This window comes from Carcharhinus amblyrhynchos, chromosome 2, assembly GCF_965287045.1.
Source record: "Carcharhinus amblyrhynchos chromosome 2, sCarAmb.v2.hapA, whole genome shotgun sequence".
NCBI lineage: Eukaryota > Metazoa > Chordata > Chondrichthyes > Carcharhiniformes > Carcharhinidae > Carcharhinus > Carcharhinus amblyrhynchos.
Window position 1 is genome coordinate 63,062,002 of NC_137325.1, and position 26,852 is coordinate 63,088,853.

The 26,852-nt window shown below is 39.3% G+C and overlaps 1 protein-coding gene across 4 annotated transcripts in view; it reads left to right on the top strand.

Moving 5' to 3' along the window:
• Nucleotides 1–6,541: 6,541 nt before the first annotated feature.
• The window catches only part of cdk6 (cyclin dependent kinase 6), a 261,381-nt gene continuing 241,070 nt past the window's right edge, over nt 6,542–26,852 (top strand). For 3 of the 4 annotated variants that reach the window (XM_080206660.1, XM_080206676.1, XM_080206686.1), the window contains exons 1-2: nt 8,437–8,570; nt 8,758–9,062. In XM_080206660.1, coding sequence (XP_080062786.1) covers nt 8,833–9,062 — 230 coding nt within the window. In that variant the 5' untranslated portion in view covers nt 8,437–8,570; nt 8,758–8,832. Of the gene's footprint in view, nt 6,661–8,436; nt 8,571–8,757; nt 9,063–26,852 lie in introns of those variants that run through there. The other variant, XM_080206667.1, reaches the window with a different exon arrangement.

A 26,852-nucleotide genomic window follows, 5' to 3' on the forward strand; every position in this document is an offset into this window, starting at 1 on the left:
CCAGGAATCCAAAAGGGACCTATGCAAAATATCACACTCCTCAATTAATAAATGCATCAAACATGGTAAGAGATGCCCTCTACAGTAAGGCTCATTATTACATGAAACTCACACTCAATGAAGCTAGCCAGTCTACTTGATTTCTGGGCTTAGGTGCTAGTAATGACCAGCATGGACTCGGTGTGTTGGGCCCCAAAGAGGGTCAAAGAGTTAGTTCCAATGACCATTTACCTCTCTGCTGCTGCCAGGCTGCAGAGGGAGGGATCTCCAAAAGCCTGGGGTCAGGCTAGGGGCAAGGTGCTTACCTCGTCACTTTCCACTGAAATGGGTGTCTTGTGGATGGTCTGCCTCTTCTTGCCTTGGCAGACCTGAAGATCACTCCTAGCACGGTGATTTCAAGCAGCTCTATGCTCAACACCTTCATTTCTGCCTGTCATCTGTGAAAACCTTGGAGAGGACTGGCCACTGTAATCTTCATGCCCGTTGGTCACCTGGCAGGCTTTTAAATCACAGCAGCACTCCATTCCGCATCAGGCTTTCCCTTTTCTCTCAGGAGCTGCAGGTGTGAGCAGCAGCTTTGAAATCCTCTGACAGAGAGGAGATGTCACTTTCACCTGGGGGGGTGGTGTTCCCTTCTTCACAACTGTTCTCTCAGCCCCATTCTATTCACACAGTTTTGATCTGAAGCCTCTGAGTTCTCATAGAAAACTGAAATCCTTTGAAATAGGCAGTCCTTTGAAATAGGCTTTGATTGACAACTTAATGGTTTTCTACTCAGCCTCCAGTTAGGTATGTTTCTTTATCTTTCCCTTTACTGTTGGATGCGTCTGAAGTAATCACCACTCCCTCTACCACCCCCCCCCCCCCCCTCTGTCCTCCAACACCAACGTTGTTCCTAATGGTAGTGTTTATACACATTCTACACCTGATTGACAGGTTTGGTTTCTTCAAAGGGGTTAAGTGTTCTCACTTCTTCTTTTGCAGACCAATTATTGCCTTTGAAGAAATAACAGCTGTCAATCAGACTTAGCATGTTTATAAAACCATTAAGCTGTCAATCAAAAGCCTATTTCAAAGGACTGAATTGTGAAATTGAATTAGATCAAAGGTTTTCAGTGGAATGAAGTGGGTTTCAAAGGATTTCAGTTTTCTAGAAAGGTGCAGAGACTTCAAGTAAAAGCTGTGTCAATAAAATGGGGCTGAGAGAACTGCAGGGGGGATGTCGGCGCTGATGGGGAGGCAGAGGGGATGGGAATACCGGGATGATCAGAGGGAGGGGGAAAGAGAGTCGTGCTGAGGATGATCATGGTGGGGAGGGGTGGGGAGGGGAATGCCACCATGATCAGGGGTCAAGGGAAGGCCACAAATACCTCCATGATAGAGCTGGGAGCAATTAATACTTGTTTCTGTAATCGGGACACCTTTTAGAAAGGGCACCCCAATCTCGGTGGAGCCAATTTCTGGTTCTAAGCGACCTTGTCTCACCAGAGTAATGGCACAAACCCCATCCACTCTTTTTTTAGTTAAAGTGATAAGAGCTGGAGAGAAAACTGGCCAATGGAGCTGGAGAGTTCCATGCCAGTTTTTTTTAACAGAACTAATACTTCACTAAACTCTCGTAAGATTGCACAGTCTCAGAATGCATTACTAGGTATTAAAGAATCTTAGAAACATTATGTTTCCCAGATATTATAAACTGTACTTTAAACAATCAGGAAAGCTGTTGTATCTGTTCACTTGCTTCCATGCTTATAAGGACAGAATTTTGAACAGAGGATATAATACTAAACCTTATTCAGCCATTAAATGACATGTTCTTGCACAATTTAATAGATTTTATTCTAGAAAGGTAAACATAACTGAGGAAACTAATGTCATAAACAGTGAAAGTTATTCATTCTACATGTCTCCATATTTGAAAATTCCTTATTTAATTTACAGCCTATACAAACACTGCATGTTAACACTACAGCTAGCTTAAAGAAAATTCTCTTACGCTACAAAATGAAGCAATTCATGTTTTATGGTAAATTCCCCAAAATGCTTTTTATGGTTACGAATGTTTAGAAACACTAATTGCCTTTCATCCATCCATAAACGACATTGAATTCAGACCAAACACTTTTTTTCCAACAGGAAATATTTCAAGATTAGAGGGATTTTCCAAGAATGAGGAATAGGACATTGCATCTTTGACACATTTACCTACATTTACAAAACACTTTCATTGTCCATAAATGAACTGAGATTCTAATTCTCATGAATTATTTTATGTGGGAAATGGAGGCAGGTACGAAGGCATGACTCAAAGGTAAAGCCCATTATATTGACCTGCAACAGGTAATGCTTTCTGTGCCCATCCAACCCTGAGTCTTTAAGAAGCATTTTCTATAGGAAAGGTTTATTTCTAATCATTAAGCTTGTAAACATTTAGCAGGAAAAAACATGGATTGTTCCGATTAGATCACAAAGTATTTAGTTGCACAGGATTATCAATGCTGGAGTACAGTAAATGTGTGTACAACAAAGGCATGGATATTTATGAAAATACTATGCATTAAAATGTATGTTTATAATGATTAATTTATGTAAGTTTAATGCTTAATTTAATTAATTATTGGAATGATTAATTATCAGAAGTATTATGTGTATATATTATACATATCATAAGTTGCTTAGGATTCAGTAGGTTTTGGGTGTTGCAAAAAAGTGAAATAATGGAAATGTAAATAAAATATCAACTGTCTATTTCACTATGCATTGCACTATGGATTTTTTTATGTAGTGCATGTAATGTGTATTTATATTTTATGAGTATGTTATGGGAAATACTGTTCGGAATGGAACAAACAAAGAAAAATGCTGCAAAATGCAGTTTTTGTTTTTGCTTCTGTTTCTGTTTTTGTTTCAGATTCCAGTATCCGCAGTATTTTTGCATTTATCTGTTCAGATGAAGTTATCTGACAATTCAATAATATCCAAAATATATAGCGTTATACATCAAAAAGATGTACAAATATACAAATGCTACTAATCTTTAATAAGAAGCAACGAATGTACATAAATCACTAATTTAAAATGCATCCCTTAATATATTTACTTCAGTTAATAATTGTAGCTAAGAAAGAACAAAATTGTTTATAGAGTTGTGATTCAAAACTTGGAATGAAAGGTCTTCCAATATCTGCTGAATTAACAATCAGCAGAGAAATATATTTACACCTAAACCCCAGCCATTCATCCTTAACAAAGAAGCTGGAAACCAAACACATCATTAAATCAATTTACTCATCTTACAGGATGTAATGTGTCAGTAAATTTGATTTTCTTTACTCAGTTGCTATAGACCGGAGTAAAAACAACTCAAATTCCAGATGCCAAGTTTATTCAGGATTTGTTTCACAAGTAAATTGCCTTTTCCTGACTACACATTGGATTAAAATAGTCTGTTTTTCATAATCAGCACTTATTTATATCCTGGATCTTTGGTTTCTGAAAAACAAAATTAGCAACTTAATCTAAAATATTTACTGCCATGTTTCAATACATCTTGATGGCAATGAAAGTTACATCTTCTAAATGGAATTGACCTTGATTTAGTTATTTCATTTGGAATGCCAAATGAGAGTAAATGTCTGCTTCTTTACAGTGGAAAGGAAAGGCAGATTATATGACACACATTTACATCCACTAAATTCATATTTTAAGGCGTATTCATGAATAATACTAATATATTTTTTCAGCTCAGCTTCCTATGCTATCTATAAAATTTATTTTGTGTAACTGAAATGTGATGATTTTATGGAGGATACAAAGCATTCTGCAATCATTTGGTGTTGACATGTACAATAAACACTGTTTATTGCTACATGTAAGCAGACTACTGAACGCCATATGTTTATTTATATGTTTACTTTTAATCACAGATTTACAATTTAATTAGTTTCAAAATGAACATCCTACTTTCTTTGAAAGTTACAAAGCATTCTAACAGTGGCTTATGATTACAGCATGTTTGACAGTTCCAAACCATGGTTAATAATGAACATATTTCAGGTTCCAAATGGTTATTAAACTTGCAAAACAGTTGCAATGTCACTGTCACTTTCCTTTTATGATTGCTATTTTCTATTTGAAAACATTCTGCAACTGGTTTTGGAATTACTCGATACAAGATCAAACATACAGTGAATTCAATCCTGTCATGGTAAATATCCATGTCAACATTTTCTTTCATACTTACTCATACGTAGATAATACTCATATCACATTATAGTAGTGAATATGAGAATGCATGTCCTGATTTAAGAGTGACTTTGAACTTCCTCAAACTTTTTCTTTGCCTTGCTGGTCTTCAAAGGAAAGATCAATTAAATTCTCGATAATTTGAATAAGCAGTAGACCATTAAGTATGTCAAACAAATAAAAAATTGAGAAACACAGCACATGATAAGGTCTCTAATTGAATCTAGTTTCACAATTTTGTTGTGTGTTTAACATGCACAGCTTTTACTGAACACATTTATTGAATTTATGAATCATGATGTATGGTATATTTTTCAATGCAATGTGCGCTTTCCAGCATTACTATTCAAGATGTTGTTCAACCTGTTGTCATTAACTTGTCCCCCAAATTTATGAATTCATTTCATAAAGTAATTTTTAACTTGCTCATTTTAAAGTTTTATTCTTGAAAAGAAGTTACATTATTTATCAAAATTAACAGACTTATATAGACAATAAAAATTTCTTAAAAGAAGCAATTATTAAACTAACTTAATTGTCATTCTATCTTGTATAAATAATGAAAGTTCACGTTATTGATTTTTAATGTTGCTATGCCCCACAAGGTCTATCAACTCTATTGATGTTACATGGCTTTCCAAATCTGATCTATTTCAAAATATATTTGCTCCGATAAGTATTAATATCAATAATGTGAGGTTTGTGTACAAATGTCACTGACCTCTGCTCTTTGCCCCTGGGAAACTGCCAGGACCTTTGTGAGGCAGAAGGGGGTGTGGAGAAGGAGGAGGAAAGGTCATTTGCACCAATAAAGGATACACTGTATCAATAACTTTGGATTCTTTACCAAAAGTCTTAGGTAAATCAAATATGGAAAGATATTTTTGACACAATCTTTTTAATAGAAAAAAATGCAATTTTAAATATGATCTCTTTGCAACAAACAGTGTAATGATGTCTGAAAATTATGAGTTTTTTTGTTTTGCAAATCACATAAAATCATAACTGCTTTCACAAAAATCAAAAGTTTAGGAACTTAAAAAACATTTTAAATTTTCACATTTATGGATGATTTTTCATTCTGGTTATCAAAATATTTTAATGTAATATAAGGCAGTGGGTATATGAAGCCTATCAATACTGATATTGAAGAAATAATGTGGAACTTAGGTTTGAATGCAACATAAATGTTAATGTCCTTAATAAAACATAGACAGATGCATGTGTTAGTTTTGCATTTTCTGTCAGATAAAATAATTTACTAAATATTCAATTCAATGTTTGTTAAATTAATGGAAGAGAAAGTTACATTTTCATAAAATTATTATGCCTCCAAAGATTCTTTTGAAAAATCTTGCCCTGCAGCTTATATAGATATATTATTTTCAACTTGTATCAGCAATTTGATTATTATGCATTTTTCTTGGACATTAAAAGAAATAACAATTGATTAATTCCTCGTAGTCCCAACAAACTTTCAAAACAACATTTCAAACTGTTTTCAGTGATTTCAGGAATGTAAAATTAGCACAAACTTTTAGTGTTTTACCACTTAGGTTTTTTTTTCTGCGCGTTGTAGCAGACTTGAGTCTTTCATTTTTCTCCTCTCACTTTTCATTTACACATTGTTGTGAACTATAAACAGGAAATCTGGATCAAAAACTTACCAAAAAAAAGTCTCCAGCCACAAAACTGTTTTAACATGCCAATTAAGAATGTGTCTTTTCAGAAAAAAAAAGATTAAGTTGATCTCTGGAATGTAGATTATTTTCAATACTGTAACTGTAGCGGTAGGGTCAGGCTGGAATCTCGTTTCTGATTTTATATATATATATACATAAGCACATATAAATCATCATGACACATAAATGAGCAATCTTTGAAGTTTTTTTTCCGGGGAAATAAACCGATTCACGTTTCCTGGAATGGAACAATTTTTAAACAAGTTCTAGGTTTTCAATGCAGGTATTGATGTTTTACCCCCCTCTGGCCCCATTTGATTAGTGCAGTTTGGCCTCAATAACGTTAAAGATCTAAATACTCATGTAAATTGACTAATGAACTGCGGTGTTTGAACTTCGAAAATGTTCAATCTTTCTTCCCCCGTAAGTTAAATCTATACTTTATATAATTAGTTTGCTGTTGACATTCTGCGACGTGATCTATTTCCCTTTAAGTATTGTGGGTAAAAGAGCTACTGTATGACAGACCCTTTGGAGGTGTTGGTTTGGAGAAAGTAACCGTTGTTTTGTAGGTTCACTTCTGCCTGTCTACTGATTATTTGCGTAGGATTTAAACTGAGTTGCTTTCACATCACTTTCGGGGCAAAGGAGCAAAAATCCTACACAAGAACCCAAGATTCGTTGCTGGCAACATTGGCAAAGACAGAATGAGTTGGAAGTAACAGGATATACGGTACGTACGCATCGTGAACTTTATCACTTATGAATGTTTGTTCGCATTATACTCTGCAAGTTCACGATCAAGACTGCGTTCTATGATATTGTTCAATCCCAACACTTTGCAAGCGTGTGAAACAAAGGGGTCAGAATCCGACGGGACAGTGGCCAAGGTTTTAGCCGATTTAATTTTTCCAAAAGTTAACTGAGCTGAACCGTTAGCATGTTGGGATCCAGGAAGCAGGATCGGAGTTTTTCGTGTTTTTTTATAATGGGGAGAAAGTGTTTTGATGGTTGGTGACGGGGTGCGGGAGGGTGGGGGGGGGGGGGGTGGTGGAAGGAGAGAGGGGGTGGGGGAAGGAAACTTATCTTGCGTTGTGTAGTCTTAAGTTTCTTTTCCTTTTCGGCTGCTGGAACTTGACAGTGAGAAACGAAAGGTTCATTGAGCTGAAAGGGCGAGAGAGAGAGAGAGAGTGAATGAGTGAGTTGGGAAGAGAGAAAAAAAGGCCAGGCGGCGTTTCGTCTTTGTTGTTTGAGGAATGCGGAAATGTTGATGTTCTGTGTCAACTGCTGAAGGGGGGTCACATTCAGGCGCCGTGGGAAAGAAAAGGCAGCACCGCTGCTCTCTGCTCTCTTTCTCTGACAAGGGCTAGAGGGGGAACAAATCCTCGGGATAAAAAGAGAGAGGCGGGGGGGGGTGGGAGGGGGGGTGTCTGCCCTGCCTCCAGATATATGTCCACATTGCTGTGGTCGGCAAAAAATAAGAGATATGCTTGACGAGTTTTGCGGCTTGTAGGGTTTGCGCTGACCCTTTCTTTTCGTTTTCACATGAATTGCAATTCACCATCTCCTCCTCTCTGCCCCCCTCCCTCCCCCCCCACCAACCCAATCCTCGACGATGGATATCCTCGTTTACACGCGGAACATCTACCTGTGTGGCCCAGTCTATAGCGATCAGGGCTGTCTGTCCGCCCCACTCAGCTCTGCGTGCTTTTTAAAAAACGTTTTAAGAACTAAGTGCAAGGCTTTGAACATATTTTTAATAGCGTCCAAACTCGACAACCTTTGGATAGATGTTTATAAACATATTGCTTCGGTTAAATAAGTCCTGGATCTTGGAGGGGGTGTAAATATTTGTATGCAGTATATTATATAACATAACATATATAAAGCTGCACCGTCTTTCGAACATGGGATCTTGAGCCTCACATAAACTGTTCTCAATGATAAATGGAATGGAGCCCCTGATGTTTGCTGATAAAAGTATTTATGGTTCATCTGATTTCAGTCTTGTTCCAGAGTACCCACACCAACAGCATTGCCAATAGCCCTCAAACTGCTGGCGTTGAGGAGCTGGCTGTCAGTCTGGGTGACAGATGGAGATTTGAACTGAAACGGGAAAGCCTTTGGGCTGTACCTGTTTATTTACATTGGAGCAAGGAAAAGTTGTGGGGGCTGCTCTGTTTCCCCCGCGCCCCCTCCTTCCTCTGGGTACAGTGGCTGTGGGAGGAAAATCCTGTGGGTAACAGAGGGATTGAGGGGCAAACCGACAACACCCCCCCCCCACCACTGAAATTGAAGCCCAAGTGACAGACGGAAAAGGGGGAGAGAGAAAGACTTTATGACTGGAGGTTTGATCAAAGCTGCAGCGAGAGACTATGTGAGCAAGAGGTTGTTAGTTTTAAACTATTTGTTTTGTACACAATCTTTGGGCAGCGGCAGCACGTGTTGAAGGTGGTCGCTGTGCGCATGCTTTGGGAAGCTGTGATCCCGGCTGGAGTGAGCGGGAGCCGCTGTGTCTCTCACTCTCTCAGTGTGTCCGCTTACCCGGAGAGTGGTCCCTGTACTGACCGAGGGACAGCCGCCTCATTGATGTCTTCCAGTGGGAACCCCTGCTTTCCAGGCACCGCTGCACAACTCTCAATGGTACAGCATGACTGGAATCATTAACTTTCTGTCAACTCGGCTGATGGCTTGCTTGTTTTTTTTCTAAATTACTGAACACCCTCTCTCCCTCTCATTGTCAGTTATTTAGTTATGTATTTTTGTTTTATTTTCCCCCTCCCTCACTCGCTGTTTTGTTTATCCATTTTTTCCCCCTTTGCCTTTCCAGATGTGATTGGCCCGAATATCCAGACTTGTTTCCGTCTATGTGTGAGAGGCAGCGCGGGGATCCGAGCCTGGGACTATGGAGGGGAAAGAGGCCAGCTTCTCTGACCGCTACGAGCCGGTGGCCGAGATCGGGGAAGGGGCGTACGGCAAGGTTTACAAGGCCAGAGACAAGGACAACGACGGTCGCTTCGTGGCTCTGAAGAAAGTGCGAGTTCAGACCAGCGAGGAAGGGATGCCTCTCTCCACCATCCGGGAGGTGGCAGTACTGAGGCAACTCGAATCCTTCGAGCATCCCAACGTGGTCAGGTGAGGGGGAGACAGAGAACGAGCTGCCATTGAACTTTAACAATGTTACACCCATGGCATTGGAATTGCATCCATTTACATGCAATGTGCTCAAACCAACTGGGGGGGAGAAAAGGGGGTCCAAAAATCAGATCTCATCCAGTGTGTTATCTGAGTTATTTGTAGGTATCCCAGCCTAAATGTTTTCTGCGGTCAACTTGGGATCTGGTTGAGAATGGGACCAAATGAGAACCATTTAGAATTGAGTGTGCACTCACACACACTCTGGTGGAAAACTAACTGTGTCGTGTGGTCAGTTAGGTGCCATAACTTGAAATATTCACCAGTTTCACTCACAGATCTACTACACTTCCTCTGGTGTAACAGGCAGACGTCTATTGAAATCGCACCAATGAAACAGTTGGGGTGGGGGGTGGGGACTGCATTCACCTTCCTGATCAAATGGGAGCGTTTCCCTAAACTCGGTTGTAAAGTTGGCCAATAAATATGGACTGTCCTAAACATTAGGCATTTTTTTGCGGGGGGGGGGTAATTTCTCATTCAGTTTCTGAGTTATTGGAATGATTACTTTGAGTTAAATTAGTTATTGAAATAAAGTTTAATGCTTCACTATAGTTAATCATTTATACTTGCAATGTTTGGGATATTTTGTGTAATTTCCGTCATTTCAAATAACCTTCATTTACATTTACAAATACAGCCATTGTGCCTCCCCCCCGTCATTTGATTAAAATTCAAGAATTTAAAGTGCCCGCCCACGCCATTTCGGGCAGTGCGGGCGGCCGAGAAGCACAAAGCTGACGTTGTGACATGAGGAAGGTTTTGTGCAAATTAGGTGAAAATGCATCAAGTTTCTGATTCTCTGACAAACAGTCCACAAAAAATACCCTCTGTGGATATCGGAGCAAAAGTTGCCTCAATTCAGCACTTCCAAATAATCATTGCAGGAAGGGAAGGACGTGTCCTGACAATTTAAAGGACATTCGGAAACTCCGCTTTCGGAGGCTGTGGAAGGTCTCGCGGAACGAAGCGCGAGAAGTGAGCGGGAAGGCTCACCCCCCCCCCCCCCCCCCTCCCCTCCCCGCCTTCTGCTGGTGTCAATCTGGCCGCTTGCTCTTCGCTGCTCACAGGTTCAGACTTTCCAGCAGCGCCCAAGTGCCACCTTCATCACTCTGTAACGGAGCATGCAAAAAAGAAAATACGCAAATGAGTAATTGCCAAAGATAAGATTAATTTTAGCTGACATAGCTATTTAGGGAATTTCCCCAAAAGTCCTAATCTTGGGGACTCGTGTTCTGAGTGTACTTTTCTTTGAAAAAATGGGCCTTTTTTTGGAGACGTTGCGTGTTCGGACTGGGATGACTGTTAACATTTCTTTGTTTCTGTCTCCCTTTAATTCTTACTGTAGGGCAGAAGCAGCAGAGCTTCTTTTGTTGGCGTTTTTCCTCATTTCATGTCATTTGCATACAGCTGCAGAGTCGTCTGTTACCTTTTGAATGCACATTTGGATTTTAATTTGATTATAGAAACCACCTTAAGTCACTTCTAGAATAGAGGTTTTCATTTTCACTTGGCAGGAGGAGTTTCCAACTTCTTGGCTGCCAGAGACGTTTTTTGGGGGGTGGCGAATTAGTAAAACATTTTTGGCTCTCCTTATTAAATGCCTTTTTTGTAATGTCTCGTTTCATTGCAAGTGTCATATCCATCTGTTGACTCATCTATTCTGAGCTACAAAAATGTACTTCCTTTCTCAGTTTATTTTTTATTACTTCTATTGAAAGAAGCACGAGTTAATTCTTAAATACAAAGTGCTGTGCAATTTTCAGTTTTGTCTTTTGCATGATCTAAGCATAAGTTATTTTTTTGCAAGTTAAAAGGGCATGCCGACCCTATTATTGTTTGCAAATATGTAATCAGGGAATCATCACTTCCATGTGAAGTTTATGGTGATAAATAAATCTAACTACTTTTAGGTCTTTCTCCTCAATTTTTATTAAGGAATTGATATGCCTTCCTGTGAAGGCAGTGACTTTTAAAATTAGATGAAGGAGCTGAGTCACAATCTAGTTAAGAATGGGAAAAATATTTTGGAATGTGCAGAAATGCTTGTGTGAAATGGATTTCATACAAGCTACTTTTCCACTTGTGTGAAATCATACACAAGGTTTCTTCTGATGACTTGGAGCAAAATCATATAAATGCTATTTACATTCAGATCTATGATTTCATGATAAATAGCAAACTTGAGTAATCTATTCTTATCCTAATTCCAACAGTTCTGAAGAAATAGAGCATGAGTCTGGCAAGAAACACTCTCAGCTTTAATCCTAAAGGACTTGTATTTATATAGCACCTTTCATGACTTCAGAGATACAGCCAACTAAGCATGTTAAAGTTAAAAGATTATTTATTAGTCACAAGTAAGGCTTACATTAACACTGCAGTTTTTCAGATAAAATGTCTTAACACTGCAGTGAAGCTACTGTGAAATCCCCCTAGTTGCCACAGTGCAGCAGCGCTTGTTTGGGTCATGCACAAGTGGCATCATTAATACAATATTAAAACCACTCAATTCACCAACGGTTTGTCTTCATAAGAACATAAGAAATAGGAGCAGGAGTAGGCCATCTAGACCTTCGAGCCTGCTCCGCCATTCAATAAGATCATGGCTGATCTGAAGTGGATCAGTTCCACTTTCTCCTTTCTCCCCATAACCCTTAATTCCCTTGTCTGTCAAAAATCTATCTACCCGTGACTTAAATATATTTAGCGAGATAGCCTCCACCACTTCAACGGACAGAGAATTCCAGAGATTCACCACCCTTTGAGTGAAGAAGTTCCTCCTCAACTCCGATCTAAACTGCACCCCCCCCCCCATCTTGAGGCTGTGCCTTCTGGTCCTGCTATCCTTTCTAAGCGGGAAGAATCTCTCTACCTTTACCCCATCCATCCCTTTCATTATCTTACACGTCTCTATAAGATCCCCCCTCATCCTTCTAAACTCCAACAAGTACAGACCTAGTCTATTTAGTCTCTCTTGGTAGTCCAACCCCCTCATCTCCGGTATCAGCCTAGTGAACCTCCTCTGCACTCCCTCCAAGGCCAAAATTTCCTTGCGCAAGTGCGGCGACCAAAACTGCAGCAAGTGCGGCGACCCTGTACAGCTGCAGCAAGATCTCCCAACTTTTATATTCTATCCCCCTCACTATAAAGGCTAGCATTCCATTCGCCTTCTTGATCACCTGCAGACTGGGTTTTTGCGACTCATGCACAAGGACCCCCAGGTCCCTCTGCACCGTAGCATACTGCAGCTTTTCGCCCTTTGAATAGTAATCCCTCCTACTGTTATTTCTGCCAAAGTGGATAACCTCACACTTGCTAACATTATACTCCATCTGCCAGGTCCTCGCCCACTCGCTTGGCCTATCCAGATCTCTTTGCAGACTTTCCACACCCTCCACACAATTTGCTTTACCACTCATCTTCGTGTCATCAGCAAATTTCGTCACCCTACACTCAGCCCCCTCCTCCAGATCATCTATATAAATGGTAAATAGCTGAGGCCCCAGCGCCGATCCCTGTGGCACTCTACTAGTCACCAACTGCCAATCAGAATAGCACCCATTGATACCAACTCTCTGCTTCCTATTAGACAACCAATCCTCTATTCACACTAACACCTTACCCCCAACTCCGTGCGCCCTAACCTTCTGAAGCAACCTTTTATGAGGCACCTTATCAAACGCTTTTTGAAAATCTAAAAACACCACATCCACTGGTTCCCCTCTGTCTACCGCACTAGTCACATCCTCATAGAAATCCAATAAATTTGTCAAACACGACTTCCCCTTAACGAATCCGTGCTGCGTCTGCTCTATCAAACCATTCTTTTCTAGGTGCCTCGCTATTTCTTCTTTGATGACGGATTCAAGCAATTTTCCAACTACAGACGTTAAACTAACCGGCCTATAATTCCCTGCCTTCTGTCTGCTACCTTTTTTAAACAGCGGCGTAACATTAGCCGTTTTCCAATCTTCCGGCACTTACCCAGAATCCAGTGAATTTTGGTAAATAATTACTAAGGCATCCACTATCACCCCTGCCAATTCCTTCAGAACCCTGGGATGCATTCCATCCGGTCCTGGGGACTTGTCCACTTTCAGTCCCATTAGTCTATCAAGCACTACCTCTCTAGTGACAGTAATCGCATTCAGAAGGTCTTCCACCTTCTCCAGATAAATTGTTAGTAGGCCAATGAGAAAACTGGCATTTTACATCCAACTGCAAGGAAATTACTTGTAAAAATATTTGGCAAGTTAGCGGGTGGCTTGTCACTGTTACAGAACCTTCCCAATCTTGGATGCTGATTTCAGAGAGCCAACCTGACCATAAGTTCAGCTGAATCTAGAAATGAATTTTGGAGCTCTGAGATCAAAGAAGTTGTCAATCCGTACCCTTAGAATGTGTCAACCATGGTTCAATCGGTAGCACTTTGTCCTTGCCGAGTCAGAAGGACTGATGTTTGAGTTCAGTACAGAAGGAGTGCTGAGCAGCCAATGTATGCACAGCAGCAGTAAGGTAATGACCAAATCATTTGTTCCAGTAATATTGTTTGAAGGATATACATTGATACGCTGCTTTGAAGAACAGAATGGGAGCTGATCCTCATTGATAAATGGGGATCAGCTCCCATTCTGTTCTTGGAAGCAGTACCATTGGAGCTTTTAAGTCCACCTGAGGAGTAGTTAGAGTCTTGACATTTTATCTGAAAAATTGTAACTCCAAGGATACAGCACTCTTTCTGTACTACACTCAAACATCGGTCCTTCTGACTCGGCAAGGGCAGAGTGCTACCGATTGAACCATGGTTGACACATTCTAAGGGTGGGGATTGACATCTTCTTTGTTTTTAAAGCTCCAGAATTCGTTTTTAGATTCAGTTGAACTTATGGTTAGGTTGGCTCTCTAAGATCAGCATCCAGGACTGGGGAGGTTCTGTAACAGTAACAAGCCAAATATATTTCCAAAGTAATTTCCTTGCAATTGGATGTAAAATGCCAGTTTTCCTATTGGACTACTAGCAATTTATCTTGAGAAGGTGGAATACAAACTGTTTGTGAATTGAGTGGTTTTAACCTAGTAGAGGTAAAAAAAAATGTTTTGGAGATTTGAAATAAGAATAGACAGTGTTGGAGACATACATGACCCATTAGCAGCAATAAAGAGAGAAAAGATTAATTTGAAAGTTTGGTTTGTCAGACGTCTTCTGAGGATCTGCACCAGGATGCATATCTACCATTGCTCTTTGTCAGTATGGTGAAATTCTTGTACATTTCTATACTTTGTTTCATCTTAACCCTGCTATTATCAGCTTGAGTTCATGATACAGATCTGATAATCTTATAAGGTTGGATGATATAAAAGTTAAAATTATACTTTGTGGTATAGGTATTGTTCTCATGAGGTTGATGTTCACTATCTATTTGGATAGACTAAATGGAATGTCAGTTTGTGTCTTGTTTGGATATATTTGATGCTGACATGGATGTCCAACATACCATCACTTACTAATAAGCGCTTAAAAAAGATACTTTACAAGCTTAACAGGATAATTATTTCACAACAACAAATTTCTCCCTCACCAACAGCTCTTTAATTTATATAGCAACTTTAACACAGAAAGACATCAAATCAACCATAGGAGATATTGGATGGGCTGATCAAAAAGTTAGTAAAAGGGCTAGGGGAGATTCTCCCCAAAAAAATTCTGAGTGTTGAATTTGCGTAAAAACTGGAGTAAATCACACTGGTTTTTTCAGCAGGAGTTTCAAAATGAATCTCCCACACTCTGAGTACTGCTTCAGCATGAATCATGTTAAAAATCTATGGGGGAGCCTATTGCCGCTGGAGAGGCCAGCACCACCGTGCATACACCGATCTTTCAGTGCCGAGATCATGCTGCACTGCCAGCCACTCAGTTGCTGGTGAGCACTGCATCGTCGCTGGCCTCCCTTCCTCTATCACTCAGGCCGAATGCAGAGTGGCAGCGGGAATTCTCACTCTTGGCAATTGCCCCTAGAAGTCCCGCTCCCATTAGACCCCGCGTCTTTGGTGTTGTCCGAGTTCGATGGGCAGTGTTCAGGGCCAAGGTAACTATGGTCAGGGAATACCCCTGGTGCCTGAACCTCTGGGTGGGCCCTCAATTGCCCCCTTCACTCCAGCGGGATCAGGCTGCCAGGTCCCCAGAAGTGGGGAGTTGTACTAAACCCCATTGGAATGAACCGCTCCTGGCCTGGGAGAGGATGGGGGGGGCCTGGCCTGGGGGAGGATGGCGGGGGGCAGGCTAGAGGGTCCAGAGATTTCAGTCCTGGGCCTACTAATACTACTTAAATTGTCTTTAAATTAGATTTTGAACACATTAGGCAGTTCTGCGCCAATTTCTGGTGAGGTGCTGATGGCATTGGAAATCCAGTGTTGGGAGACATGTGGAGGCTGTGGTGCCCAGCGGGGATCCCGCAAAACAGCCTCCATTCGAGTCTCCCAGCCCACTGTGCTACAGAAGCAGCATAGGGGGATGGGAGAATTACCCCACCAGATTTTACGACAGGTCTTAAAGAGGGACGGTAGGTGGAGAGACAGTGAAACTTGGGTGAGTAATTCTAAAAGCTTGGGACCTGGATAGCTAAATGGTTGATCGTCAGTGATGGGGGGAGCAAATGCACCAAGGCTAGAATCAGAAAATCTGGAGAGGTTTCAGGTGGAAATTACAGAGGTAGGGAAGGAAGGAAAGCGAGTCAGAGCCATAAAGAGAATGGTAGACACAAGAAAGTTAAAGATCTCCATAAATGCACACAGAGCAAGAACATATGAGAGGTACACAAAGATAGAGGCATACAGAAGATAGGTGAGCCAGCCTATGAGAGATTCATAGAAAGAGGCAGAGTGGAAAAAAAAAGTTGGAGAAAAGGAGAAAGTGTTTTGTGAGTGTTATAAAGGAAAACTTGAAGATAGACAAAGTGGAAACAAGCAGTGTTATTCAAAAAGAGAGTTGGGGACAACAGAAATTCACTTGTGTGAAGAAGCAAAATTTTATAAAGTAATTGTTGATGAGTAATGTCATGGGAAATCAAAGAGTAACTCCTAATAACTTTAGGGAAATTTGTTTCCATATACTCAGACAGGCAGGTGTTATGTGCTTGCATTTGGTATGTGCTTCTCATTGGGTATGTGTCTACACTAACTGTGATGCCACTTGTATAATTTAGGAAGGTTTGTGTTATCATTTCTAAGATCATCTACAGAAATTTTGTACTAGCTTCCATAGTAGCTAGTCATTGCAAAATATTGTTTAAAAGTTTTTTCTAGCATTCTGCATCTCTCACTATTACATTTGGCAGTGAATTATTGTCAACAATAACATCATAGTCCCTTTACTCAAAATTTATAATTCAGAACAGCTGACTTTACTAGGTGAACATGAAATCTGCAGGTAGTTTAAAATTGTAGGAAAATGAAACTTGTCAAATTTAATTATCAAAGTATACAATGTCAACTTATTAAGTGTATTTTCTTATTCAAATGATCGTATTTTTGTTGTTATGTCTAAATCGATGAGAGAAATAGAATCCAATTTGCTCATTTAGCTTTCAGTGATCATTGTATTTCAAAGGAGATTGAGCTTCAAGATCAAAAATACTTTTTATCTAATAAAGACTATAACTTAACTAACTGATAAGGTAGGTGGGAAATTCAATGGATGCTATTTATATGGAGTTTCAGGTGTTTGATAAAGTTCCTCACCAGAGACTGTTGGTTAAAGTTGAAACTTATGAAGCTGAAGCTAAACTATTGATCTGGTTAGGTAATTGACCGAACGGTGGGAGATGTGGAGTGGGGATAATTGACAAATACTTTAATTAGCAGTATGTCACTAAGAGTGTTCTTTTTAGGTCTGTGTTAAGGCCTCATTGTATTAACAGCTCAGATGATGAGCAAGAAAGCCACATAATTAGATTGTTGATGATGCAAAGATAGATGGCATTGTAAGCAGTGGAGATAGAGGTAACATTACAAAAATGTTAATAGATTGTGAATGGGCAAAATTGTGATAAATGGATTTCAATGCAGGCAGATATGAGGTCAACCTTTTGGACCTAAAACAAATAGAACTAGATACTTTTGAAGAGGTGAACAGCTGGAAACAATGGAAGCCCAAAAGTCCAGAAGGGAGAGCATAGTGTGGGTGTCTAAGTAACATGATTAAAGTGTCATCAATGTGAGTAATCATAAAGGCTCCTGGAATTTTGCTTCTTCACACAAGTGAATTTCTGTTGTCCCCAACTCTCTTTTTGAATAACACTGCTTGTTTCCACTTTGTCTATCTTCAAGTTTTCCTTTATAACACTCACAAAACACTTTCTCCTTTTCTCCAACTTTTTTTTTCCACTCTGCCTCTTTCTATGAATCTCTCATATTCAGATTACTACAAAGAAGGGGATAGAAACCATGCTTCAAGTTCCATTGTGTAAATCCTTGACTAGGCCAGATTTGGAGAACTCTAAGCAGAGTTAGACACGCTTTAGACTCAAAATGTTGAACTTCATTGAGTATATTTCCTTCAGCTCTCCATGTGGCAGTTAGACTGATACGTTGTTACTTGGCACGACTGCAATGCAGAATATATAATCACATAACAATGTATCATTTCTCTTTTAAAAAAATATGATGAGTCTATCAATGTAATTGTTCCGATCATTTTTCTGAACAAAAGATTAACAATTAACTTTTATAAATATTAAGACTCATTTACAGTTTTGTTTTCTCAGAAAGACATCATTCATAGCACTGATTTGATTTTGGAGTGGAGCTAAGATTTATCAGAATAATGGCTGGGTTAAAGGTTAAACCTGAGGTTCACAAACAAGATCCATGGGGATTTTACAGAGATCCGCAGACAGAAGTTGTAAAAAAAAGTAAATTAATAAGAAACTTTAAAATAATGTTTTTAGAAGAAGACTGCTTCAACAGCAATAAATTGTTATTAACGTGAATACTAATTTCACCAACACAGCGTACCTCTAAGAACACTTTGTAAAGTTCTACATAGGAAAAGAGATTCACCATATATTGATTCTTTATATCAATTGTATAACGTACTATCACTGGATTCTGGAGAGGAATAGATAGTTAAAGTATGATTCTAAGCTTAGGTTTTACCAAATTGAAGAAGCTTTGGAGTGTGTTTGTCTGTAACTATTGTAATATACAAATTTGCATGAACATATTCACGCTTTTTAAAAATTCCATTAAATGACCCTACCCTTTCTGATTTTTGATGCATCGGTGTAGGATGTTGATTAGATAAAGCAGCTATCAATCATATTCCCATCATTGTCAAACATCAGACCGTTATAGGCAGAGTTTGCAGTCAGAAGCAGGCACATCCATCTCACAGATCTCCATAAGTAGATACCTACTTTCATAAAATCATGATTAAATTTGTCTTAACATCCAGTGCTTAATTATAACATATTTAATTGAATGGAGGATCTGTGATTGCTAACCTATTCAAAAAGGGGCTCTTCAATCAAAAAAGTTTGAGAAACACTGGATTAAATTGTGAGGAGAGATTTCACAGTCATGGATTGTATACACTGGTGTTCACATAGTTAAAAGGTGATTTGATTGAAGTTTTCATGCTATTTGGACTATCAATAGGGTAGACAGAAACTTTTTTGCTGGTGAATCTAGAACCAGGAGACATAATCTAAAAGCTTAAACCTTTCAGGAATATAATTAAGAATTATTTCTATATGCAAAGGCATGACTTCCAGTTTCTAAAAGTTAGAAATGATCACACTTTAGAATGCTGGAGTTTCATTGAGTATGTATATGTGATATATCTGGACTTCCAGAGGGTGCTTGACAAGGTGCCACATAAAAGACTGATCCGGGAGGTGAGATGACGGGGGTTGGAGGTAGAGTACTTGATTGTATTGAAGATTGGCTGCGAGACAGAAAGTAGAGGGTTGGGAAAAATGGGTCCTTCTCTGGTGAAATGTAACCAACGGGGTGCCTCAGCGGTCAGTCCTTGGACCTCAACTGTTTACAATCTATATTAACAATCTGCAAGCAGGGACAGAGAATAACATAGCAAAATTTGAGGATGATACTACAATAGGTGGGAAATCAGGCAGTGAAGAGGATATAAAGATTGTACTGATGGATATGGATAGGCTAGCAGAATGGGCCAAAATTTGGTAGATGGCATTTAATGTGGATAAGTGTGATGATGTCCATTTTTGTAAAAAAAATAGATTATTATCTAAATGAAGTAGCAGATTCAAAATGTATCCAGACAGAGGGTCCTGAATATCTGTGTACATGAATCACAGAAACTTGGTCTGCAGGTGCAGTATGTAATTTAAAAAAAAAACAAATGGGATGTTGGTATTTATTGCAAAGGGACTGGAGTATAAATTAAAGAAATGTTTTTGCAATTGTATAGGGTATTGGTGAGACCACATCTGGAGTATTGTGTCCAGTTTTGATCGTCTTATTTGAGGAAGGATATGGTGCTGTTGGAGGCAGTTCAGAGAAGGTTCACCAGATTTCTCCTGGAGATGAAAGGGTTGATGAATGAGGAGAGATTAAACAATATGGGCTTATACCCGCTGGAGTTTAGAAGGACAAGAGGGGAGCTGATCGGGTTTTTAACATTTTAAAAGGGATTGATAAAGTAAATGTAGACTGAATGTTTCCTCTAATGGGGCAGTCTTGAGGAAGAGGTCACAGCTATAGGTTGAGAGGCAGTAGATTTAAAACTGAGATGAGGAGGAACTGCCCCATAGCACCGTGGAGCCTGAATCATTGAATGGTTTGAAGAGAGGGAGAGATATATTTTGAATTTTTTAAAAAAAGATAAGGCAATTTGGAGAACAGGTGAGGAGGTGGACTTGAAACCAGAGAAGGAGATCAGCCATGATCTGATTGAAATAGTGGAGCAGGCGCTAAAAGCTGAATTTGCCTACTTCTGCTCCTAATTCCTATGTTCATATTTCTTTCAGCTCTCCATGTGGCAATTAGACTGATACATTGTTACTCAGCACATGACTGCAATGCAATACAAAATATATATTCACATAACAATATACCATCTCTCTCTCTCAAAAATACAATGCCCCGATATCAATATAACTGTTACAATCATAAACTTCTTTCTAAAGGAAAGAAGATTAACAATCAACTTTTATAAATAAACTGAACTCTTAGGACCATTTTTATGACTTGTTTTTGCAAAGACATCATTCACAGTATTGCTTAGCTGATTGGATGTTGTGCTTTTAACTTGTAGATTTGGCATCCATTGCACTTGGTGGAGAATTGGCATGTGGCTGCTGGTGTTGCAGGAGTAAGATGTTGCTAATGTTCTGTCTCTTGCTAGTGATGTCAATGCTGCACCACTTGCTGATGTTGTTTTGCTGGTTAGTGATATTGTTGCTGCTGGTGTTGATGGTTTCTGCTTTTTAAGCTCAGATCTATGTCAAATATGAACAAGGTTCTTTCTCGTTTACATAGTGGTTTCAGTCTCAATGATGTTTGGCTTTGGAGTGTCAACTTCACCACCAATAACCTTTGCTGGGTTTCAAGTTTTCATGAATGGATCCTGTACATGTATAGTTTGTCCTTTTCATAACTTGGGCAGTGAATTAACATACACATTGAACTGTTGGCCTCCTTCTACTTGTGCATCAATGAGTTGCTGTCTTACTTCAGAAGTTTTCTTTATACTTCAGATTCAGCAGGCAATTTCATGTTGGAAATGAGAGGTGAAGATAGGCTGACATTAGGCACAGCTTGGGTCTTAATTTTGTCTCTTGGCATTTTACGATGGTTCTCTTGACCATCGGGATGTGTAATTTTATAAATCTGCATATCCTATTGGGTAATGTAGTGATGAGGTGATGTTGCATCCATACTGTTCAACAAATCTCTTCAGTTCTCTGGAGATGAATTGGGCTCTATTGTCACATGTTACTCTTTCAGAAATTTGCTCAGCGACCAGAACCCATACTGTTGAGCTGATTATTGTAGCTCTCACACCTTTCATCTTTTAGATAAAAGGTCTGCAACTACAAGATACCATTCTTGATTGTGTGTAATTCTGCTCCCACAGTTTCCATGGTTTGGGTGGCACTTCAGTAGCTATCAGCTTTTTCTGCTGGATATTTCTGAAATTAGTGGCAAACACATCATTCTTTCAATGTCTTTATAAATGCCTATCTAGTACAGATCTGACTAATCTGACTCGAAGCATATACTTCTCCATTCCTTCTCCATTCCCATGTGGCCAGTGGATATTTTATGGACGAGTCTTTCCTGCATTATTTTGAATATGATCACCTGGATCCAGTTAGCAGAAATCAGTCTTCTGGTCAGACGTAATCTCTGATAGACCAATAATGCCTTATTGCTGACTGTGCTTGCCATATCTTATCAGTCCATCCTTGGATCACTTGCTGAGAGAGCTTCTATAACTCTTCCTCCTTGCTGGTTTCAACTCTAATTTGACTCTGAGATCTTGCGCTGATACCTAGATCTTTTATCTCTTGCTTTCCCTGTGGCTACAACTGAGATAGGCATCTGCTAGCACCATTCCTCCTTTTGACTCCTAATTCAGAATGAAATCATAACCCCGGAGTCTTAAGAATAACCGTTGTAGTCTTGCAGATCTGCTCCAGTAGATGATGATCAGTCTCAGGACCAGCAAGTTCCTGATAATGACATTTACAGTACATTTTTAAAAAAATTCAAATGACTTAGCTGTCTTCCTGCCGGTTTCCAATGTGGTGTAGTCTGCCTCTGTTCTCCGGCTTTGGGAGACGCATGCGTTCCCAGCGCATGCGCAAGTCCTGGAACAAGGCCGATGACGTGCATCTCCCACCCTGACCTGCCAGAAAAGTTGTGGATTGTGATGGGAGAATCACCCCCAAGATGTGTGTTTAGAGAGAGTGGTTTACCTCTAGTGTAGTGACTTTTAGTAATAGACATAAGCAGGATTTTGGGTGAGTTTAAATCAGAAGAAATTATAATGTTTATTTACATAACACCATGAAATGTAATTGGAATGAAAAAACCCTCACTCCCCCATGTACATAAACAAACACACAGAAGTAAAGTTAGATTCTGAAGAACAAAGCACGCAGCTAGAATATTAACACAAGAACCAAATCATATTTATACTGAGTCCTTTAAGGTGTACATGATGCACCCTGGATGGATTCTCTCTCATGGCTCAAGTTGAAAGTATTTAGTTTTCCAGACAAGATTTAAGCTGAGTTTCTATAAAGATGAATTACTTAGGTAAAAACTATTTAGTCCCCCTCACACTGCCTGCGTATACTGATTGTTAGGCAGGGTTCTGTTCTCCTGGCGGGAGGAATAGTCCCTCTTGTCCTGTTGGTTTCCAGACTGACTGTTTTCTCCCTGGTGCTTGGAGTAATCATGATGTGGGTATGCCGGCGTTGGACTGGCGTAAACACAGTAAAAAGTCTGACAACACCAGGTTTTAGTCCAACCTATTTATTTGATAATATACTCGCAAGCTTGCGAGTATATTATCAAATAAATAGGTTGGACTAAAACCTGGTGTTGTCAGACTTTTTACTGTGCTTGGAGTAAGTCAGGTTAGTTATCTGAAGCCAGTTTTGACCAAGTAGCTACATAATCAACACTTCTATGCCCACCCAGAATGATTTAAATTTAAAAACCATTGCTATAAAAGGAGATAGTGACCATTCATATTTTCTTTTGATTTGACTGGTTTCTTTACAGGTCTCATTGAATTTGAAGAGAATGGGTCTGGAAGTACTTTAATAAGTCCACAAGTAATAGAAGCTGTGAATTATACAGATTTTTGTCTTAATATGTCCAGCCCAGTCACAGTCAGTACGTTATAACTTAATGTAGTCTGTGCAGAAACTGCAAAAGGCACTTGATCTTTGGCAATCTTTGTAGCCCTAGATGTCCACTTTTAAAATAAAAGGCAGTTCCAGAAAATATCTACTGAATACAGTCCATGTCTAAAGTTATGAATATGACCTGTCTTTACTGGGTATGACATATCTTGGATTTAGAAATGGCTCTGACATTTTCAGGACTTGACTATCAGGTGTGTAAACATTCTGAAGAACTGTATGTTCTACATTACTGAAACAGGTGGTTCTTCTAATCAGGTGTCCGCTCCATGGCTTCATGATCTTTTTCATCATACATCTGGATATCATCAGCTATGCCAACTGCTCCTTTACATTCCAGGTATGTCTCAGCTACTTTCTGCTGGAACATATCCCGGCTCGCATATCGAATGTATATCGACCAAAAGGTATATTGAATGCTGTCAACAGCGAAGATCCTTGTCAAGCTTTCATGTTCCATTAACCATTTCGGAAATCAAGCTTGCTGAAAACCTTTGTCCTTTCCAGTGTTGGTGTGATCTCTTCCAATGTTGGTTTTGGGTAATGATTCTTGATTAAGATTTTTGGGATCCAATTAATTTTTAGCTGTCCATTTGTTTTCTCTCCATCTCCAAGATGGAACTTACCCAACGTGTAGGTTCTATGACTCGAGTGATCACCTCTTGTTGCACTTTTTAACAATTCCTTTTTAATTCTATTGATGTTCTATTTGGGGGATGAATCACTGGTTTTATTGCTGGGTCAATGGTAATGTGATACTTAAAAGCTTCAAAGCATCCAGCCATCTCATCAAAACACTCTAGATACAGTTGTTCCAGAACTTACTTCCTTCTGATTGAAGGGAGCTTTTTAGTGAATGCACAGCCTTTAAACTTTGGTTTTCTACAAGTTATGCAGTCTGATTCACAGATGTGACATTTCCTTCTCTCTTCACATCATCCACTGCCCTTCTACATCTTTCTCTCCTGCTTGTGTACAGTCGTTTGTTGCTGTTTCACTGCATCAACCCTGCTGCCTTTCTCTAGTCTTTGGCACAATGTGGTCTGGCAGTGTCTACAGCCTTCGATATTGTGAGCTTGTCCTTTGCAATTAATTCTTTGTGTGCAGAGCACTAACTGGGCAACCTTTTATTTGTGTCTGTGGATTCATATGTTCTGGCATTTTTCAGTCTTGGTAAGAAATTGTTAACAGGCCTTCTTGATTCCTGCCTCAAGCCTTAAAGTTCTTATTGGTAGGTCTGATGATTTGACTTTGGTTGCAGATTTGAACCATTTGGCTGAATGGTTTAGAAAATTATCTAGGTTTTTACTGTCATCTACATTCAGCTGCTGAGCAGATTTGACCCTTTCTGTCCTGCCTGCAAAAGGATGTAGTTGACACTTTCTTCTTCACTACCTTTCTCAAATGCCTCTACGATATCATCAGCCTCTCAGTTCATCATGGGAAGAAACTATATATTTATGGCTATGGGAATGGCTATTTTGTTTTTGCATGATTCACTCAGTTGTTCACTCTCTGGAACTAATTTGGATTGATATTTTATTGTGGTTCAGCAAATGTTTTTACTTGCAGACTGCTGTCACTATGTTATGTTTACCCATTTCCATAAGTTAGAAATGATAACACATTAGACTCAAAATGTTGATGCTTCATTGAGAGTCTTTTTTTCAGCTGTCGCTGTGACTGGCAGACTGTTGCTCCAGCAGTGGCAACAGTGCAGAAGTGAATGTAGCACCCTGAGATGTATATTCACAACAATTAGTCCTAAGCTCTATACAAACAACACACCAATATACAAGTAGCTAAAGTTTGGAACCGTCTTCTACAAATGGTAATTGATGCAAGGTGAATTGATAGTTTTGTACAAGAATTTTGTTATCCAGAGTTTTAAGGGATGTGGAACAAAGTGGGGTATTGAGGTGAATTGCAGATCACCCATTGTCACCAGGAATGGCAGAACAGGCCAAAGGGCTATATGCCTAATTCTTGTCCGATATCAATTTCATTGCAATTTAATATTATGTTTCATCATCTATTATTCGGAGGTTAAACATACAGAAAATTATCTTTGTTGAATAAATCAAGTCAACCTAACGTTTATAGGAAGCCATTTCTTTTATGACATTATGTCTTCAGAAAATCTTTACCTAGCATAAAAAATGGAACATCTGTAAAAGTCCTAAGTAGGACAGTATTGTTAAGATCAGAGATTGTTTGAACTCCAGTTGAGTGACTACTGAGTTTTAACAATGCATTCTTTAGTATTTGAAGTCAAAAGAAATTGTTCAGATATATATCATTTCCATTGTAGTTCATTGTATCTATGTTTTACAATACTGACAGCAGTGCAGTTTCCATTCAGCTTAAATCATTGTGGACTGAGTCTGCAATTTATAAAATGGAAATCTACAGTTTTATTTCCTTTTGACACTGCATAAGTTATTAAAATAACAAGCATGTATAACAAAATTGTTATCTGCAATGCAATTAAAGGGTAAAACAGTGGAGCCATTACATGTTCTGAATAGTTTAACAAGTTTTTAAAGGCAGGTCTGTTTAAACTCTAAGATTGCTTTCCAGCCGTGTAACATGCTACTCAAACCATTTTTTAAAAAATCATTTTTCGATAAATATAGTTTATGACATGACTATCCATTGTCACGTGAATGTGACAGGTAAGGTGAAATAGATTTTTGTTTTCAATTAATTAGCTACATTTGTTCTGTGTAGCATTTAGTTCTGTCTGCAATTCATAACGTAAAATTATTTATCACATCAGCTTGTATGCAATTTGCAAAGTTGTGTAGTACATCTTAAAAATATATTAATATTCATATAAGAATTACCAATGCTGGGATATGAGGGTGCATTCATAGATCCGAAAGAACTCATTGGTGTAATTATATTACTGATGCAAAGATTTGAAACAAGAATGGTATGTTCACATTATCCTGCATTCCAATTTCTGTGTCATTATTCAAGAAACTCCAGGAAGGATTGACTGCAATGGAAATGAAAATCTAGAGAGATGCTAAATGTGTTGCTACTTTATCCACTTCATGCTATTGCCCAAATCACTGTTGCAGGGCTGCACAGTTATCTTGGCATTCAAATCACCATTCAAATCCTGCTTGTTTTTTCCAAATTCTAATAGACTTTGGGATCATCCCAAATAAATTAACATAAGAACATAAGAAATAGGAGCAGGAGTAGGCCATCTAGCCCCTCGAGCCTGCCCCGCCATTCAATAAGATCATGGCTGATCTGTCGTGGCTCAGTTCCACATTCCCGCCCTCTCCCCATAACCCTTAATCCCCTTGCCTATCAAAAACCTATCGACCCGTGTCTTAAAAATATTGAGCGAGGCAGCCTCCACCACTTCAATGGGCAGAGAATTCCAGAGATTCACCACCCTTTGAGTGAAGAAGTTCCTCCTGAACTCCATTCTAAACCACCCCCCCCCTTTATCCTGAGGCTGTGCCCTCTAGTCCTATTGTCCTTTCTGAGCGGGAAAAGCCTCTCCACCTCTAACCTATCCATCCTATTCAACATCTTATATGTCTCAATGAGATCTCCCCTCATTCTTCTAAACTCTAACGAGTACAAGCCTAGTTTATTCAGCCTCTCCTCATAGCTCAATCCCCTCAACCCCGGAATCAGCCTAGTAAACCTCCTCTGCACTCCCTCCAAGGCCAAAATATCCTTGCGTAAGTGCGGCGACCAAGACTGCACACAGTACTCCAGCTGCGGCCTCACCAGTGCCCTGTACAGCTGCAGCAAGACCTCCCTACTTTTATATTCAATCCCCCTCGCT